Source organism: Coniophora puteana, assembly GCF_000271625.1.
Source record: "Coniophora puteana RWD-64-598 SS2 unplaced genomic scaffold CONPUscaffold_4, whole genome shotgun sequence".
NCBI lineage: Eukaryota > Fungi > Basidiomycota > Agaricomycetes > Boletales > Coniophoraceae > Coniophora > Coniophora puteana.
This window is the reverse complement of record NW_006913056.1, coordinates 2,313,028-2,328,881: the sequence shown is the minus strand read 5'-3', so window position 1 is coordinate 2,328,881 and position 15,854 is coordinate 2,313,028. Positions and strand designations below refer to the sequence as shown.

Genomic DNA, 15,854 nt, shown 5'->3' with positions numbered 1-15,854 from the left:
ATGTACATGAAAGGAAAGACCGATACCGCCCATTACTGGTTTTACAAGGCGTTAGCGTGCACCCTTCAGATTTCCAGCCCGACTAAGAGGTAGGCAGGGTCAACCTGGAAGGACGGTTTAGTAACAATGCTTCCTCCGACATACATCAGGGAATGAAGAATCTCGCTCGTGGAAGGAGATGACTTATTCATCGCGATGATGAGGGAGGAGCACTCGAGTTGTTCGTCGGCAAGGTCAAGGAGGGCGACAATGCTAGGAGGATATAAGAGGGACGAAATGCAAACAGGTCTGAAGCAACACACCTTTCGCGAAGGCTGACCGCTCCGGCGTTCTTGCCATCGACGTACAGCGTCTTGGGTTTTCCCGGTAACGCCACCACGACTCCGTCGAACGAGGTGCCCATGTTCGGCGCTGACACAACTACACTCTTAGCGTACGGCAACAAATTCAATCCATCGCGAGGGAAGATGCTCAAGAGCAGATCCAAAGCGTCCTTGGGAGGCGGAGTGGAGACCCTGGAGCTCTCGTCGCCGCTATCGGGCGTGAGCGGGGGAGTGGCCAAGTCGTCGGGAGAGACCGACTGCCTCGGAATGTTTTTGGGCGAAACGGAGGTGCGGTAGGGCGAGAGCGGGGAACATATAGGCGATTCAATCGGTTTGCAGGGAGGCGAAGGAGGAAACTGAGAGGAAGGAGAAAACGACGCCAGACTGCCTGTCACACAGTCTGACGACCCTCGGTCAGGAGGGCATTTTGCATGAGGGATGTCAAAAGCGCCACTGGAAAGAGAATGTTAGAATAAATACGAAGTTTAGCCTAGATAAGAGGAGACTCACCCCTGGTCCGCCCGAGAACGTGGTAGAGTAGTAGTACATGTCGCTGGTGCCCTGGACGCGGCACACAGCAAGCACACTGGGAGTCATGTCGGTGTAGAAAGCCCCATCCCCAACGGTTTGACGGCCGTTGCTGCAGGGATGTATCAGTGTCAAGTCATATATGTCTCGGCGGAGAGGAGTGCTTACGTGGGGCAAATACTAAATTGCTGTTTGGTTAAATTTGACATTTTTGTTGAATTCATTGTCTGCCAATTTGATAGGGGTGTTTGGACGGTGAGCTGGTACAGCATTCAAAAGAAATGTCAGCATTAATTTGGTGGCACAGATGGCGGGACGGCGCGTACCGTAAGACGGATAGAAAGTTCTGAGACTGACTCGATTCTGCGATTGGGCGGGAAGGAGACAAGGGTTGGGGGTCTTCGGAGCGAGCGGATCATATATACAGACTGCTCCCTCGCCACACCAAGACCCCTGACACGTTGAATAAGCACGTTCGACCCCCTGTATCACGTGCGGCTTGAGGGCCGGTTGCGATAACGCACGCGGCACAGGCACCCACAACGAACAAAAGTCTCTCGACGACAAGCTCAACGCCGGCAAACCTCAAGAGGTGAGTATTCTTCGTGTCCGTGCTGCAGAACTATGGCTAGGCATCGTATACATCGCGCTTGGAGAACTCGAACGGTTTCGATACGCGAATTTTAGGCTGGATGCGGAACGCCACTTTGCGATGTAACGGCGGCTCATCTTCTCTCGCCTCGCTTCACGCTCGCGACGAACACTGAGAACTGACTCGTCCTCCTTTCTCAGTACCTCTCTCCGCCAACAAATAAAAAATGGCTGACGCTGCTCCCCGTGGACGTGGTGGATTTGGACGTGGACGTGGTGGTGGCAGAGGCCGCCGTGGACCCCGCCGTGGAGGCCGCAAGGATGAGGAGAAGGAGTGGTATGTCGGAAGGGAGACTTATCTCAATTTGCGTTAACAATCCGTAGGGTCCCCGTCACCAAACTGGGCCGTCTCGTCAAGGATGGCAAGATCAAGTCGATGGAGGAAATCTACCTCTTCTCTCTCCCCGTCAAGGAATTCCAGATCGTCGACTTCTTCCTTCCCAAGCTCAAGGATGAAGTCATGAAGATTATGCCCGTCCAGAAACAGACCCGCGCTGGTCAGCGCACCCGCTTCAAGGCCTTTGTTGCCATCGGTGACTTCGACGGTCACGTCGGTCTCGGTGTCAAGTGCGCCAAGGAAGTCGCTACCGCCATCCGCGGCGCTATTATCCTCGCTAAGCTCTCTGTCATCCCCGTCCGGAGAGGTTACTGGGGTACTGCTCTCGGTGAACCCCACACCGTGCCCTCAAAAGTCAGCGGCAAGGTCGGCTCCGTCATGTGTCGTCTCATCCCTGCACCCCGTGGTACCGGTCTCGTTGCTGCTCCCGCAGCGAAGCGTATGCTCCAGCTCGCTGGTGTTGAGGACTGCTACACGCAATCAAAGGGTTCGACGGCCACTATGGGTAACTTCTTGAAGGCTACCTTCGTTGCCGTGCGTCCAATGTACTTTATTCTCCAATCAAGTCTAATTTTGCTTGCAGATCACCAAAACTTATGCGTTCCTTACGCCTGATCTCTGGCGAGAGATTCCTCTGTCGAAGCTGCCTTATGATGAGCATAGTGCTCACCTTCAGCTTACGGCTAGCAAGCTGAAGTACTAGTCGCTCGTATTTCTTTGACTTTCTCCATGTATTTTTGGCAATGACACGGATTTGTCCTCCGGTCTGTCGGTTCTATTCCTCAGGTGTGATTTTTGCAAATACTAAGTCGAAGGTACGATCGAATGTCATCTGGACATTACTGTAACCGGGGCCGGCGACGCGAGGACGATAGTAGGGCGATTGGTAGAGCCAGCCGTTACGCCAAGCTCGGTGTGGTGAAATTACGCACAAGGGCTCATTATCATATTCGCAGAATTTCCAACGATCGGCCCTCGATCGTTGGCTTTTGGCAGCGGCGGCAGGATCCGTCATGGAAACAGCTGTTTCCAGCTGTGCAAGGGTTCAAACGTCCAAGGGATGCCATCGCCTCCCCCCCACGTCGTTCGCGTGCCATTGACAATTCCAAGGTCGGCTAGGTGCGTGCTGTTTGAATTTATCGGGACCAATCATCTTGTGTCTTTGTTTCTGGTACCATTGTTGAAATACCCTTAGAATTGGCACGTCACGGCTCCGCCTTCAGCCTATTCTGTGCAGTTCCTCGTTGTCCTCCTCGTTATTAGGCGCACCTCCACTCGTTCACCCAAAGTACCTACACCCTCTCCCAGAGCCATTCATTGCAGTTTTCATTTCTGCATCGACCAGGACATGTCCTCCGGAGCTTGTTCGCCCAGCGTGGAGGTACCACTGTTTCTTGATAGCCCGCCGGTCCTCGAGTCACCTTCGTTCACTCACAAATCGCGCCAGTCAGCCTTCGCTGATGACAGCTTCCAATCCTCCGCATTTTCCTCTCTAGAGCAAGCACATGCGCTCGCATCGCCCGGTTTTCGCTACTCATTCCCCACAACTCCCTCAAATGAACCTACGGAGCTGGAAGTCGACGAGCCCGAATCGCCCGCGTCGTCCCTAAGGTCGGTAGTTCCTGCGTCTATGGCGATCAAGCCATTGCTAATTTTCCGCTCATCCATGTTACTGTTAATTATTACCGTCGGTGACCATCAACAACAACAGTACATCATACTCAAACCCCTCGACGGTCCAGGACGCTGCCTCTCCTGTCACCCCAGAATTCCAGTTCACTTCTCTCGAGCCGGCCTCGTACACCCAGCCCTCTCCATCCGAGGAGCTATCCCGTTTCTACGGCTACAGAGGTGCACCCCAGCTTGAGGGAGGCGGCGACGATGACACCCATCATGAGCTACATGGTCGCTTTCCCTTGGGGTCGCAGGATTCATTGTCGGATTGGCGTAGGAAGAGGCATCCGGCGGCGCCCCCACAACACCGCCGTCATGGATCGACAGGTCGTTCAACAGATCATGACCACGGCTTCTCGGCCCTCGACTCGCGGCCCTGTGCCACTTCCACACCCTTGGCTCGTAACAGGGTAACGCGTCCCGTGCCACCGCCGGTTTCTACGCCCGAAAGATCTTTGGAAGACAGTTATTGTTCTTTTGCATCTCGACCTTCCCTCGCTCGTCAGTCAGATTCGGCGCGTACGATCGTTCCATCGGCCGTCCTACGGGACCACCAGCGTTCTTCCTCGGAGGCAGACGCACCACACCGTTCGCGGCTCCCGACTGGGGAGTCACAGCAGGACTCGATCACATCGAGCGAGACGTGCTCGCTATCGGATTTTCCTATTGGGCTTGATTTTCCTCCGCCGCCGGTGCCTGTGAGCAGTCCTGCTACCAGCCCATTCGACCCACAACAGGCTGCCGACGTACGAGAGGCACTTCGTGTCTGGGGTGGTCAAACCCACTGTGCCCCTAGTACCAGCTCTCGTCCTGGTACTGGCGCCGGCACTGGCGCCGGTCCTCTGCGAGCTGCTGGAACTGGGGTGCCGACGCTCCGTACATGGAGGAGCGAGCATGGGATGCGTCCGACGAGGGTGGATCGGCGTACGAGTGACGATTATTCGTACATCGCGATGGACGTCCCGGATAGCTATGGTGGACATGGCAGTCCCCGTCATCTTGACTCCCCTCGTGTCAGCGAAGCGTCCGGCCGCTCTGCGCTCGTCGAACGTTCCGGAGAACCTAGTCAACATCGTCTACAAATCGGCTCCAACCCCAAGAACGTCGCTGGGCCTTCCAAGGTGAAGGGCGCCAACGAAGACGTGACGCCCATGAACGCCCTGGCGAGGTCGTGTGCGATCAAATCTAAAGCACACCAGATTCCAGCTTCAGGTCCAGACCCGTCTTCGCCCAGCATCCGCCCTGCGCTCCGTCAATCCGCTCGACGCAACGCACACATGCGCTCTCGCTCTGGGTTTCCCACCTCCCCTCCCTCCTCAGGCCCTTCATCATCATCAACGGTTGCACCGCATCCGATGGACAAACGCGCTCTGACCGAGCCCGCGCACCGCGCCATTGCCAGCGCCGATTGTGGATCCGGACTCTCACTTGCGCTCATGCCCGGGCCTGCACCCGTGAATTCGCCAGAGACGAAGCGGAACGGTGTCGTCCTTGATTTTGGTGAGCCGCGGATGCCAATGCCATTTCCGCGGCCAGACTGGACGCCACCTACGTTTACAAGGTCTCCGGATATCATGGACTCGCGTCAGGCTTCCATCGGTGCGGCTCAACCTACGGTCTCGGGTGTCAAGTCGAGTGCGAGCGGTGGTGCTGGCGAAGAAGAGTTCTTGAAGGGTGTTTCGGCTCTCGACCGACTTGAGATCAGCATGACCAAGCTCATGTCGCACAGCCCGCAGCAGCAGAGAACGGCCAACTACCCTATAGGCAACGACAGCGGTGCTGCCCCCAATCGCAAGCTCGAGCGTCCGCGGTTGAGCCAACATGTCACTGAGCCAACGTCGAAATCTCGTCGCCTTAAAAAACCGTCAGAGAACCCCTCAGCGTGGCACCCTCAGGCGTCTCCCTACCCCGGCTCCAGATCCGGCTCACGTTCAGGCTCAGAGACAAACCTCGTTCGCCCGTCATTGGTGCACAAGAGCGCATCGACGACGTCCCTCCCGAAGGACGTCGAAAAGTGCTCCACACCGCGCCCAGCAAATATCGCGCGCAAACACCAGTCCTCCGCTGCTCTCCCTCGCGTCCCGCCCGTGCCGCCGCTGTCCCGGAGGCAGCTGTCACAACGCGTGCCCAACACGCGTTACGACAACAAGAGGAACGAAGAAGACGAGGCGCTGGTGGGCGCGAGCGCCCACTCGACGTCGATGCGCTCGTTCATGGACATGGACACGACGTCAGCAGGCGGCAGCCCGGCGCGCTCGCTCAGCTTCCGCAGGAAACTCGCGAACAAGGCGTCGCGCGTCGTTGCGTGGGGGAAGAACCTGGGCAAAGCCCAGACGAAAAGCCACACCTTTTGATCCCATTCGACCTTCGTTTATCTCCATCCCGACGGACTGACCAACGCAATTCGTCCCTCCACCATCATGCCTTTCGCACACACGCTATCCATGTATCCAACTCGCTCTCGTCATCTTCGTTTGGTCGTCTGTCGTCCGTCTCGTTACTCACTCACTCCTTTCACGTTTATCCATCGCTTTGTAGCCTTAATGTATCCTAGAACATCAGATCCATGCACAACCTTTCGTGGACCAGTTCTGTATTGTATCATCTCATTACTATATTACACTTTTGATACTGAATGTATGATACATCCCACAAAAATAGCTATGGTCCTCGCGGGTCTTCACGGCTGAGCCGCTTCACTATAAGGGGGCACTGGCTTCCCATCTTGAATTTTCCGGATACATAGGGACGCGTTAGAACTCTGAAAAAAATCTCATAAGTGAGAGATCGAAGACGGAAAAAATACGGGGGCGTACACATTGGCTTTGTATATGCGCTGGTTAGTTTCGGAAAACGAAAAGTTGGTGAGGAGGGTGTACAGAAACGTTTTCATCTCGATCATGGAGAAACGCATTCCGATGCAGGACTAAAATAGGATGAGCCTCGGTTAAATGATGAGCACGTAGATTTACTTACCCTCGGACCGGCCGAGAATGTAAGTAGATTATTGTACAATCCAGGGAGGTTTCGCGCGGCCTCGGGTAAATTATCCCATCGATCTGGGCTAGGATATATTATCAGAGAAAGCATCGTAATTTTTTTAGAATGACGTACTTAAATTCCCAAGCGTCCTCACCCCACATCCCCTTATCGAGGTTGAATGCTTCGATGGGGACGTGCACGAATGTCCCTTTCGATACGTGGAAAGATTTTTGCTCCGATATCGACCCATCGCGAAGGCGGACAGGGTGCGAGACCGGGACCTCGTCATCTTGCATTGCAACTCGCAGGGAAGAATGGACAGGCGGGATTAATCGTAGTGATTCTTTGCAGATGTTGTCCAGGAAAGGCAAACTTGCGAGCGTATTGTGCAGCGACTCGATCTCTTCTGAGGAGAGCTGGGATTCTGGTGTTGGTGGGACGACGGCGAGGAGCTCTGAACGCAACCGGGACTGCAGATTCGGGTTACGAGCCAAGAGGAGGAGAGTCCAAGTCAATGCGAGGGAGGTGGTGTCTGAGCCGGCGAACATGAAGGTATTGATGTTATGTAGCACATCTTCGTCGGATAGTCGTTGGTCGGGGGAGAGGTCTGTTGCGACGTTCGATTTTACTTCAGGAAATGAGTGAGCGGGTAGTATTTTCAGATGACGGTGATTCACGTACGCATCAAACTGAGTAAGTCATTCCCGGCGTAACTCGATCCCAACTTCTCTCCCTCCAAAATCTTCTCTTTCTTCTGCTGAATTAATTTGCCCGCTACGCGTTCGATAACGTCTTGACATTTCATAATTGTGCTCGCGCGTTTGTCGGGCTAAGAGTAATTATTTAGGGACAAGAAAAAAATATAAAAAGTACTACGAACAAATAGGTTATTCAGGAATGGCGAATAAATGCCGAGAATGACACGGAAAGACTGGCTTTGCGAGACAGAAATTTCGAACATCTCCTTGTATGCGGAGAAGAGCTCATCGGATTCATTCTGGATGGCGTTGAAGTGATAACCAAACCCTGGAGATTTTATTCGTGTTAAGGACTATCAAGGAAAAGTCAAGAATGGTAAACTCACCTGCTAGCCCAATGACATCGAATGTCGCTCTGCTTATCCAATGACAGACATCTATTTCCATGCCCTCGGATGCATCCTCTCTATGCACTGAAGGAGACAATGCGGAGTCGTGAAGCATTTTATCCCATTTCTCTTTGAGTTCGTTCCCTTTTCGAAACACCAGGGGTACGAGGGCCCGAAGGTTCTGGATAGAGAAAGAAGGAGTTGCGACACGACGTTGACGCTTGTGCACGGCTCCTTCAGCTGCGAGCATGCCGCAGCCAATGAGACTTGTGATAAGCCGTCGGGATTGCCAAGGTTTCTCGTATATCGTGGTGTTCTTCAGGACGTGGGCGATCGACAAAGGGTCGAGGGGTAGCAGGCGGTCATCCCACTGCATTAACTCATTAACGTCCCTAAGCTTTTCAGAGGATTACTTGGAACGTACGGGTCCTAGCCCTCTTATCCTAACAGCACGACCAAACTTGTTCACGAAGATGTCATGGGCCTTTGGTGATCGAAAGGGACTGGAAGACCATCAGTGGGAGAAGACCAATGATAAAGTGAGATAGCGTACTCGAGAACCAGCGACATATGATTGTCAAATAGCCTTCGGACAGGGGGACCAGCCAGCACCCGGAGCGAGCTTAGGCGAGGCACGAGAAACAGGTAGTAGACCACAGCCGAGGCTATCGAGAGGGGTATGCAGGCGACTAAGCCTAGCGGTAGCTGCCATGTAGATGATAGCATGAGCGAAGGTGGCCTCGAGGTGGCCTTGTGCAGAGTGTGAAAAGCGGCATGGTTGACTGCAGTGTATGGGAGGAAGACAATAACGGGCCGGACCCTATTGTGTCGCGCGAACTGCAGCGCGTCGCGATATTGCGGCTCAGACGCGTCTTTTCAGATTTCCGTCGCAAGCCCACCCTGGTACACACTACATTAATCAGCCTTGTTTTCAGCAGGTTCATGTATCCTAAACATTTTGGATATATGCTATAGACTAACAAGACCGAAGTAGCTATCTCACTCCCAACTGGAACGTGAACTCTGACAAACTCAAGCATCAAGTCCTGCGATGCATCACTGTCTTTCCACTCCCGAGCTACTCCAGATGATTCTCTATGATTTTCGGAACGAAGAGGCCTATGCCACTCTCGCCGCGCTTGCGCAAGTTTGCAAAGCCTTCTATGAGCCTTCCTTGGACGCTCTCTACGAAAGGTTTATAGGCATTGAATCGGTTTTGAAGTTCCTCCCTCCCAGCTGCTGGACTTTGGAAGACAATGTTTTTGTACGTCATATAGTTAACCTTTTGCCTTTCGGTCCCTGCTTACTTTCCAATTCTTCATCGAAGCAATTTACTAGACCATTAACAGCAAGCGACTGGGCTATTTTCAACCGTCATACCTGGCGCATAAGAGAAATAGCTGGACCCGCTACCGATAGCAACGTCACCATTACTGTATCAACGTATGAAGCTGCCTGCTTATCCCCTCAATCGCCTCTGTTGCCCAACCTTCAAAGACTAGACTGGTCTGATGGACAGCTTCATGGTCCATTTATTCGACATCTCTTGGGGCCAAACTTACGCCTGCTGAGGCTGGCCCAGATGACAGCGGTCATCTTTCCTCTGCTGCCGGTTATCGCCGCTTCTTGTCCGTCCCTGCAACAGTTCTCTGTATCCGAGAAATCTGAAGACGATTCATCGATGTTAAGCACTGCTTTGCAGGAAGTCCTACCATCCATGAGGACCATAGAGGGACTCTCATGCGGACAACTGTCCTTCAATGGGCTCTCCGCCGTTGCCGAACTTCCTTACCTGAAGAGAATCCGTTTCGTTCCTCCTCTCAAACTGTCTCAGCCTAGCTCAGCGAAGAAATCCGCGTCCCAAAAGCGCAAGGAAAAAGTAGTAAACAAGGTTAACTCCAAGTTTCCTTCTTTGACCCAATGCTCTCTCTTGAGTCGACCAATGGATTCCCACCAAGAGTTCTTTGACCGAATTGGCTACTTACCTCGACTTCGCGAGCTCTTATGCGTGACGTCTTCATATACCGTTCAGCAACTAGCTGCCTTTTTCGACACCTTACATTCACACATTAACCCCAGCGAATTGTCTGTTATATCTATCATCGGCTGCAATAAAAGCATAGGAACACAAGTGCGGGACTCCGACGTGTCTCCCATAACTATGTCAATTCTTCGCCCATTGTTATCATTTGCGAAGCTAGAGAAGCTGGTTATCTGGACGATGATGACGTTTTCGCTCGACGACGATGATATTGAGGCCATGGCACGGGCTTGGCCCAAGCTTCGCTCCCTAGCAATCACGGGCTACGAGGGCTGGCTCGACAACCAAAAGATCTCGCTATGGGGCTTGGCTTCTCTTGTGCAGCATTGTCCGGAACTGGAAAATCTCGAAATCGTCCTCGATGCCACTGTACATCGGAATTTACCCTCGCCCAGCATACCCGCTAATATGTTGGTCACTGGCATCTCCATCGACGACTCGCCTATCAAGGATCCTTTCTACGTCGCTTCGTACCTCTCCCACATCTTTCCCCGCCTTAGTGCAATTTACTGTTGGAAATCAGCAGATTTGCCGGCTCGCGAGAACGCGGACAAATACGAGAAAAAGTGGGAAGAGGTTGAGAAATTCCTCAAATTGCTCTCCTGCAAGCATCAGTATGAGAACTTTTGGAGGAACGCTAGCGGGAGGCGTTGTCACCTTCCCCGGCCTTCAGCTAAGGCCGCGCCCACGTACACGTTCGTTGCGATGGAAGAGTTGTGGGACGGGACTCTGGTATGTCCCTAACGAAGTGATTACTGCCTGGAGCGAGCTTGGCCCTTTTCATTGGGTTGGAGTCTTATATTCTGTATAGAAAATTAAATATATAAAAGCTAGTAACGGCAATTTTCGCCGAATCTTGCAACGATTCCCATAGTTATAGATTAGACGTATATCCGAGTCGGTCTTCAGCGATAGGATGGTGTACAGCATCTATAGTCCGTTTGGAGTCCGAGACTGCAACATATCATTAGGGGCTATTATTCCTCCTTCAGGAAAGCAGTCTGAAAATCTGACCAACGTCAAACGCGTGAGCGCAACCAGCTAGATTCTTGGGCGAGATCTGAGCGTTGTTCCAAACTTCCCTTCTTACCCCACGACCACCACCATGCTGTTCATCGCCGCATATATTGCGAGCTTGCTATGTTTCGCAGTAGCGGCGCCCACGAGGAACGTGCGACCACTTGTTATATGGCACGGCCTGGGCGACACCTACGATTCGGCGGGTATGACCCGTGTTCAGGAGGAGGTCAAGAAGATGCACCCAGGCATCTTCGTCCACTTGATTCGCATGAACGAGGATTCGAAGGAGGACAAACAGGCAGGATTTGTGAGTGTCTCGGTGGTCATTGGTAGACTTGATGTGCTGAATCTTACGGTGCTGACTAGTACGGCAACGTCAATGAACAAGTCGCGCTCGCCGCCTCTCAGCTTGCGAACATCTCAGAGCTCAGTCAAGGATTCGATGCCGTCGGATTCTCTCAGGGTGGCCAGTTCTTGCGGGCTTACATCGAGCGTTATAACGAGCCTCCGGTGAACAATCTCGTCACGTTTGGATCGCAACATATGGGGATCTCGGACTTGCCAGTATGCAGTGCATACGACCTACTCTGCCAAATTGCGCGGCGGGCGACAAAGGGTGGGGTGTACAATGAGTGGGTGCAGGAGAACTTGGTGCAGGTACGATTCGGTTTCAAGACTCCTTCAATCTCACAATGACGTCCGCTGCAGGCGCAATACTTCCGAGACCCCAACCAGCTGCCGCTGTATGTTACATCCAGCAAGTTCCTCGCGGACATCAACAACGAGGTGCTGCTGCCGAGCGAGCGCAACGGGACGTACGCAGACAACTTCAGCACGCTGAGCAACCTCGTGCTCGTCAAGTTCGAGAAGGACAGAACGGTCGTGCCGAAGGAGAGCTCGTGGTTCGGCTCGCAGGCGCCGTCAGACACCTCGCTTTACCAGAGTACTGAACAGGTTCCCCTCGGAGGACCTCGCCCGTCGCGAGTTGACGACAACCGCGAGATCATAGGCATGGAGGAACAGCCTCTCTATCAGGAGGACTGGATTGGCCTTCGGGCGTTAGATGAGCGCGGCGCTGTCACGTTCAGCACATGTGAGGGTGAGCATATGGACTTGACTGGATGCTGGGAGGACATATTCGCCGAGTACGTTGGTGGCCTTTTGTAGTGTATGTTATTTCTATAATTGTGACTTTTGTACATCATTCATATTTATATCATTGCGACATATCATCTTGCTTTCTCGCTAGCTCCTACAGACGTTTCACAGACCACACCAACGTGAGCGCCTTCGAGCCCGGCGGAATATTATCATACCCATTGGCGCGGTGCCGCCTCGCGTTCTCGAACAAGAACGCCTCCACCTCCACCGTCCCCCGCTTGAAGACCGTCCCGTCCCAGAGCTCCTTCCAGCTCTCGGGGCCGTGGCAGAACATCCGCCGCCCGCCCCTCGACTCGTAGTCCCTGTGCCCCTTCACCTCTCTGCCTCCGTGGGCGCCGAAGATGATCGAGCCAGGTTCGGGGCTGAGCAGCCCCGCGAGGCGCCTCGCGAGGTCCAGCTGCTGCTCTTCGTTGAAGAGGTGGAAGAACGCGGAGGCGTGGATGGCTGAGACGTGCCCTCGGAGGAGGTTGAGCGAGGTGAGCGAGGACAAGTCTGGTGCCGGAGATGGTACGGCCTGGGGCTCGTACAGCGGGTCCACCGCTTTGAGTTTGGAGTCGTCGAATGCGTCTGCGGGGACGAAAGGGGCTGGGAATGTGTCCTTTGTGTCTTTGAAAAGCTTGTATCCGAGCTCCCAGAACTCTGAGGATGCTGAGCATCCAGTGGTTTGGTGGGGAGAGGAGGATGGGGCCTTACCTGAATGTATGTCGGATCCGAGTATGTTCTCCTTCGGAAAGCCATCTGCGACGGCCCTTCTCAGGTCGTTTCCGACTGACAACGCTAGTCAGCTTTCGCGTAGAAGTCAGCTTATTGTGCAGGACACCTACAGCAACAACCGATGTCCAGGAGTATAGCGCCCTTACGCTCGCGGCCTAGCTTCAGCACATGGTCATAGGCAGGCAAACCTGATATCTTAAGGCTAAGTTGCGCGAAGGAAAGTCCAATTTATCAAAGTTTGCAAGGATGTATAGGCATGGATCGAACTCACGAGGTGAACCCGAAAGACCTGATGCACCCATAAGGGAAAACCTAGTATTCCCTGTCAACGAATGAAGATCTCGGGCAGAAGTTGTCCACTCGCCTGATAAGCCTCGGCCTGTACGTCTATAATATGCCTCTTCAGCTCATCTTCGTCGCTGATACCCGTCTGTGCCTTATAAAAAGCAACCTCATCCGCGTTCAAGTCATAGAAGCCCTCGTCGAGAGGTCTCTCCGCGATTGTCTCAGTCTTGGTCTTGGTGTCGTTTGGCATTATAGTGGCGAGCGCCATGGCGGTGCTATCAGAGTGCCAGTGCGAGGGTCACAGTGCCTTGTCAATGGCGCGCTATTTTATGTCTTGATAACGGCTCGAAACATCAGGCAAGTCCGAAACATGCCGAAGGTGACGCTTGTCGTCTTGGACTTGCGTACCTGATGGTGGGGGGCTGTTTTTAGCACTGGCCGTAGGAGGAGCATGGCAGGTATCGGCGGAGACTGTTCGATTGGTCCTAAATCTCCTGGCAACTCAGTGGCAATCAAAGGACGCGCTTTCTAAGTTTTCCCGAAGCATCCACAAGAGGTCGAGTGAGCCAACAGAGATACGTAGGAGGCATACGAGGTATTGTTGGTTAGGCACTACTCTGACATGGCGCCATGCCAGTAACTTGGACAGATCGGTCAAGTACTGTTGAGAGAGAGTGGTCATCTGAAAAGCACTGTCACCCACAGAATGTTTGTATTTGTCGAGTTCTGTCAACTGTAAACAAAGCATGTCAGAACGAATCCCATGACGTCCAGGGCGAGTGTCATGGGAGGTCATGGGAAAGGGGGCTGAGCAAGCTGGAGCACGAAGCCGATTTCGGGGCAGAGGTGCCGAAGCGACGTCGGTGTCATCACGCTTACCCCCAACATTTGTTTATCTTTGGCCTCCATTTCTTCCTCGCGCACCCCAGTCAGAGTACGCTCTCACCGTACGAGTCAGACAGAAACCGTTCCCCTCCCCACTCAATCTTTTCCCCCTTCTCCTTCTAAAACTCTATCAAGATGTCCGGAGCAGCAGCCTCAGCCGGCGCCTCGAAGTTCCAGGCGTTCATGAACCACCCCGCAGGTGTGTGCTCATTACGGCTTCCGCCGGTGGCTCCCAAAGCCAAAACCATGTGTTTGAGCGGTTCTTGAGAGAGGATGAGGAACTTATGCTAGTTTTCTACAGGTCCTAAGACGGTGTTCTTCTGGGCTCCGATGATGAAGTGGTGCCTCGTCGCTGCTGGCGTCAAGGACCTCTCTCGACCGGCAGACAAGCTGAGTGTGTCGCAGAACGTCGGTGCGTAGCTTCTATTCCAAGTCGCTTTGTTCTTGTGCTTATGGGATCATTCTGATTAGCTCTGGCTGCAACGGGTTTCATCTGGGTGCGCTATTCGCTGGTCATCACGCCGGTGAACTACAGTTTGGCTGCGGTGAGTCTCCACATCGTCGGGTGGTGTCTGTGACGGTTCTCACTGTTCCTGCAGGTCAACTTCTTTGTCGGCGCGACGGGATTGAGTCAACTTGCTCGTATCGCAAAGTGAGTAGCTTGACGTCTATAAAGTTTTTGTCGGTTAACGCAACCGACTAGCCACCGATTCAACAACCCAGAAGCCAACAAGGTGTAAAAGACACGAACCGAGATGCTGCCCTTCTTTATTCGTATCCATACCTTGTTCTACGGAGTCGTTCTGATTATAATACATCGCTATTAAAATTCAACACATGGCTCGACATTACATTCAACCCATAAATATCCCAGAGATGTCACCGTGACCTAGAGCTTCTGCTCCCCTCGTTCTCTTGCGTATCTGAATCGGCGTCGCCATTGCCGCTATTGCGCCCCGCAAAAAGGCCCTTTGCGGTGTCCCACCATCCTCCATCTAGCAGCACCTTGGTCGCGGCGCCCGCGATATCCGAGATTATCTGCTGGGCTGCGTCCCCCTGGTCGCCCGCCGCCGCGTTCTCGCGGTACTGCCAATCGCGGTGCTCCTCGAATGACTCCCACGGCTTGGGCCTCGATTTGCGTTCGCGCTGGGCCTTGCTCTTGGAGCGCGTCTGGCGCGTAGATTGACGTGGCGCGTAGTTTCCCCCAACACCATTGCGATTGCCGCCTCCTCGCTGGGTACCCGGTACGTTGAGCAGCTCGGCGAGCAGGCCGCCGACAGCGCCGAAAATCCCGCTGGGGCCCAGGCCGAGGTCGTTGCCGCCCTGGTTGCCTGCGATGTACCCGGCAAAGCCGACGAAGAAGCCGAAGATGCTGCCCCACTTGAGGAACCAGAAGAGGGTGCGCACCATCCATGAGGTGGTGCGGTAGAGGCTGAGGAGGGCGAGGTAGGCGGCGAGGAAGGTGATGAGTGGGGGTATGACGGTTTGGGCGTCCCACTCCCAGGGCCTGGAGGATATCAGGGAGGACGTAAGCGATACACCAGCGGTGACGAGAGCGAGGGCATGGGAGAGGAAGCGGACGAGGAGGGAGTAGGCTGGACTGGGGAGGGCGTCTGCGAGGTAGTCGAGCAGGGGGTCGAGGATGGGCGGGAGCGGGATATCCGACGGGTCCATGTCCATAGCGCTCGCCTGAGCTGTGGTGTGAGCTAGTGTAAGCTGCGAAAGTTCTGCGCGCTTGCCCGCTGTGGACTGGAGGTTGACAGGTTCACAGCTGGTACGTTGACGGTGTAGCGCCTTTGGTGTTTTGTTCTGTGCTGGGAATGCGAAGTGATCGCGAATGAATGGACGTGTCGTCAGAGCCCTCGGATTCTCGCGAGGCCGTACTTCCGGGGACTTCCTGTGTGCCGCAACTGGCCACAAAAGGACCTGCTTCCAATCTTTCCACGACGAACCCGCCCTGGCCACAGGCGTGACACCCGGCGGTCTCGACAAGCGTGACGGAAGCAATCCCTGTTACTCGAGTTTTATTCCCTGACAAACCTCCTGAGAACTCCTTCGATCAAATTTACCATAACAGGCAACGTGAAACTGGGGTTCATCTCTTGTCAGCCAATCGGCGGGCGTCGGCATGCACCGGAGCACACTCCAAAAGGAAATGCTTGGGAC

At 53.9% G+C, this 15,854-nt stretch overlaps 7 protein-coding genes across 7 annotated transcripts; 4 read left to right on the top strand and 3 right to left on the bottom strand.

Moving 5' to 3' along the window:
- Window positions 1–65: 65 nt before the first annotated feature.
- CONPUDRAFT_51999 (uncharacterized protein) lies at window positions 66–475 on the bottom strand (the record flags this gene model as incomplete). Its single annotated transcript, XM_007768125.1, has 2 exons — window positions 66–252; window positions 303–475. Coding segments are annotated over 2 exons (360 nt in total), but the record flags the coding sequence as incomplete, so codon positions are not given.
- A 289-nt stretch (window positions 476–764) lies between these two features.
- Window positions 765–983, bottom strand: CONPUDRAFT_52585 (uncharacterized protein; the record flags this gene model as incomplete). The annotated part of the gene is made up of 1 exon (XM_007768159.1): window positions 765–983. A coding segment is annotated over one exon (219 nt), but the record flags the coding sequence as incomplete, so codon positions are not given.
- Window positions 984–1,605: 622 nt separating this feature from the next.
- On the top strand, window positions 1,606–2,617 carry CONPUDRAFT_102041 (40S ribosomal protein S2). Its single transcript, XM_007768920.1, has 3 exons — window positions 1,606–1,779; window positions 1,827–2,373; window positions 2,423–2,617. The coding sequence occupies exons 1-3, from the start codon at window positions 1,670–1,672 to the stop codon at window positions 2,540–2,542; spliced, it is 777 nt and encodes a 258-aa protein (XP_007767110.1). The 5' UTR covers window positions 1,606–1,669; the 3' UTR covers window positions 2,543–2,617.
- A 3,557-nt stretch (window positions 2,618–6,174) lies between these two features.
- Window positions 6,175–8,313, bottom strand: CONPUDRAFT_136386 (cytochrome-450 hydroxylase; the record flags this gene model as incomplete). Its single annotated transcript, XM_007768919.1, has 9 exons — window positions 8,136–8,313; window positions 8,007–8,085; window positions 7,580–7,952; window positions 7,376–7,521; window positions 7,177–7,324; window positions 6,628–7,123; window positions 6,490–6,577; window positions 6,330–6,439; window positions 6,175–6,274 (listed from the first exon to the last, which is right to left on the bottom strand). Exons 1-9 carry the CDS (start codon window positions 8,306–8,308, stop codon window positions 6,175–6,177), a joined length of 1,713 nt encoding a protein of 570 aa, XP_007767109.1. The 5' UTR covers window positions 8,309–8,313.
- Window positions 8,314–8,775: 462 nt separating this feature from the next.
- CONPUDRAFT_136385 (uncharacterized protein) lies at window positions 8,776–10,367 on the top strand (the record flags this gene model as incomplete). The annotated part of the gene is made up of 3 exons (XM_007768918.1): window positions 8,776–8,846; window positions 8,910–10,275; window positions 10,297–10,367. The coding sequence occupies exons 2-3, from the start codon at window positions 9,165–9,167 to the stop codon at window positions 10,365–10,367; spliced, it is 1,182 nt and encodes a 393-aa protein (XP_007767108.1). The 5' UTR covers window positions 8,776–8,846; window positions 8,910–9,164.
- Window positions 10,368–10,677: 310 nt separating this feature from the next.
- CONPUDRAFT_136384 (palmitoyl-protein thioesterase) lies at window positions 10,678–12,553 on the top strand. The gene is made up of 3 exons (XM_007768917.1): window positions 10,678–10,950; window positions 11,010–11,300; window positions 11,352–12,553. Exons 1-3 carry the CDS (start codon window positions 10,729–10,731, stop codon window positions 11,808–11,810), a joined length of 972 nt encoding a protein of 323 aa, XP_007767107.1. The 5' UTR covers window positions 10,678–10,728; the 3' UTR covers window positions 11,811–12,553.
- A 1,187-nt stretch (window positions 12,554–13,740) lies between these two features.
- CONPUDRAFT_102032 (UPF0041-domain-containing protein) lies at window positions 13,741–15,503 on the top strand. The gene is made up of 5 exons (XM_007768916.1): window positions 13,741–13,887; window positions 13,990–14,100; window positions 14,160–14,233; window positions 14,288–14,340; window positions 14,392–15,503. Exons 1-5 carry the CDS (start codon window positions 13,824–13,826, stop codon window positions 14,426–14,428), a joined length of 339 nt encoding a protein of 112 aa, XP_007767106.1. The 5' UTR covers window positions 13,741–13,823; the 3' UTR covers window positions 14,429–15,503.
- Window positions 15,504–15,854: the final 351 nt, after the last annotated feature.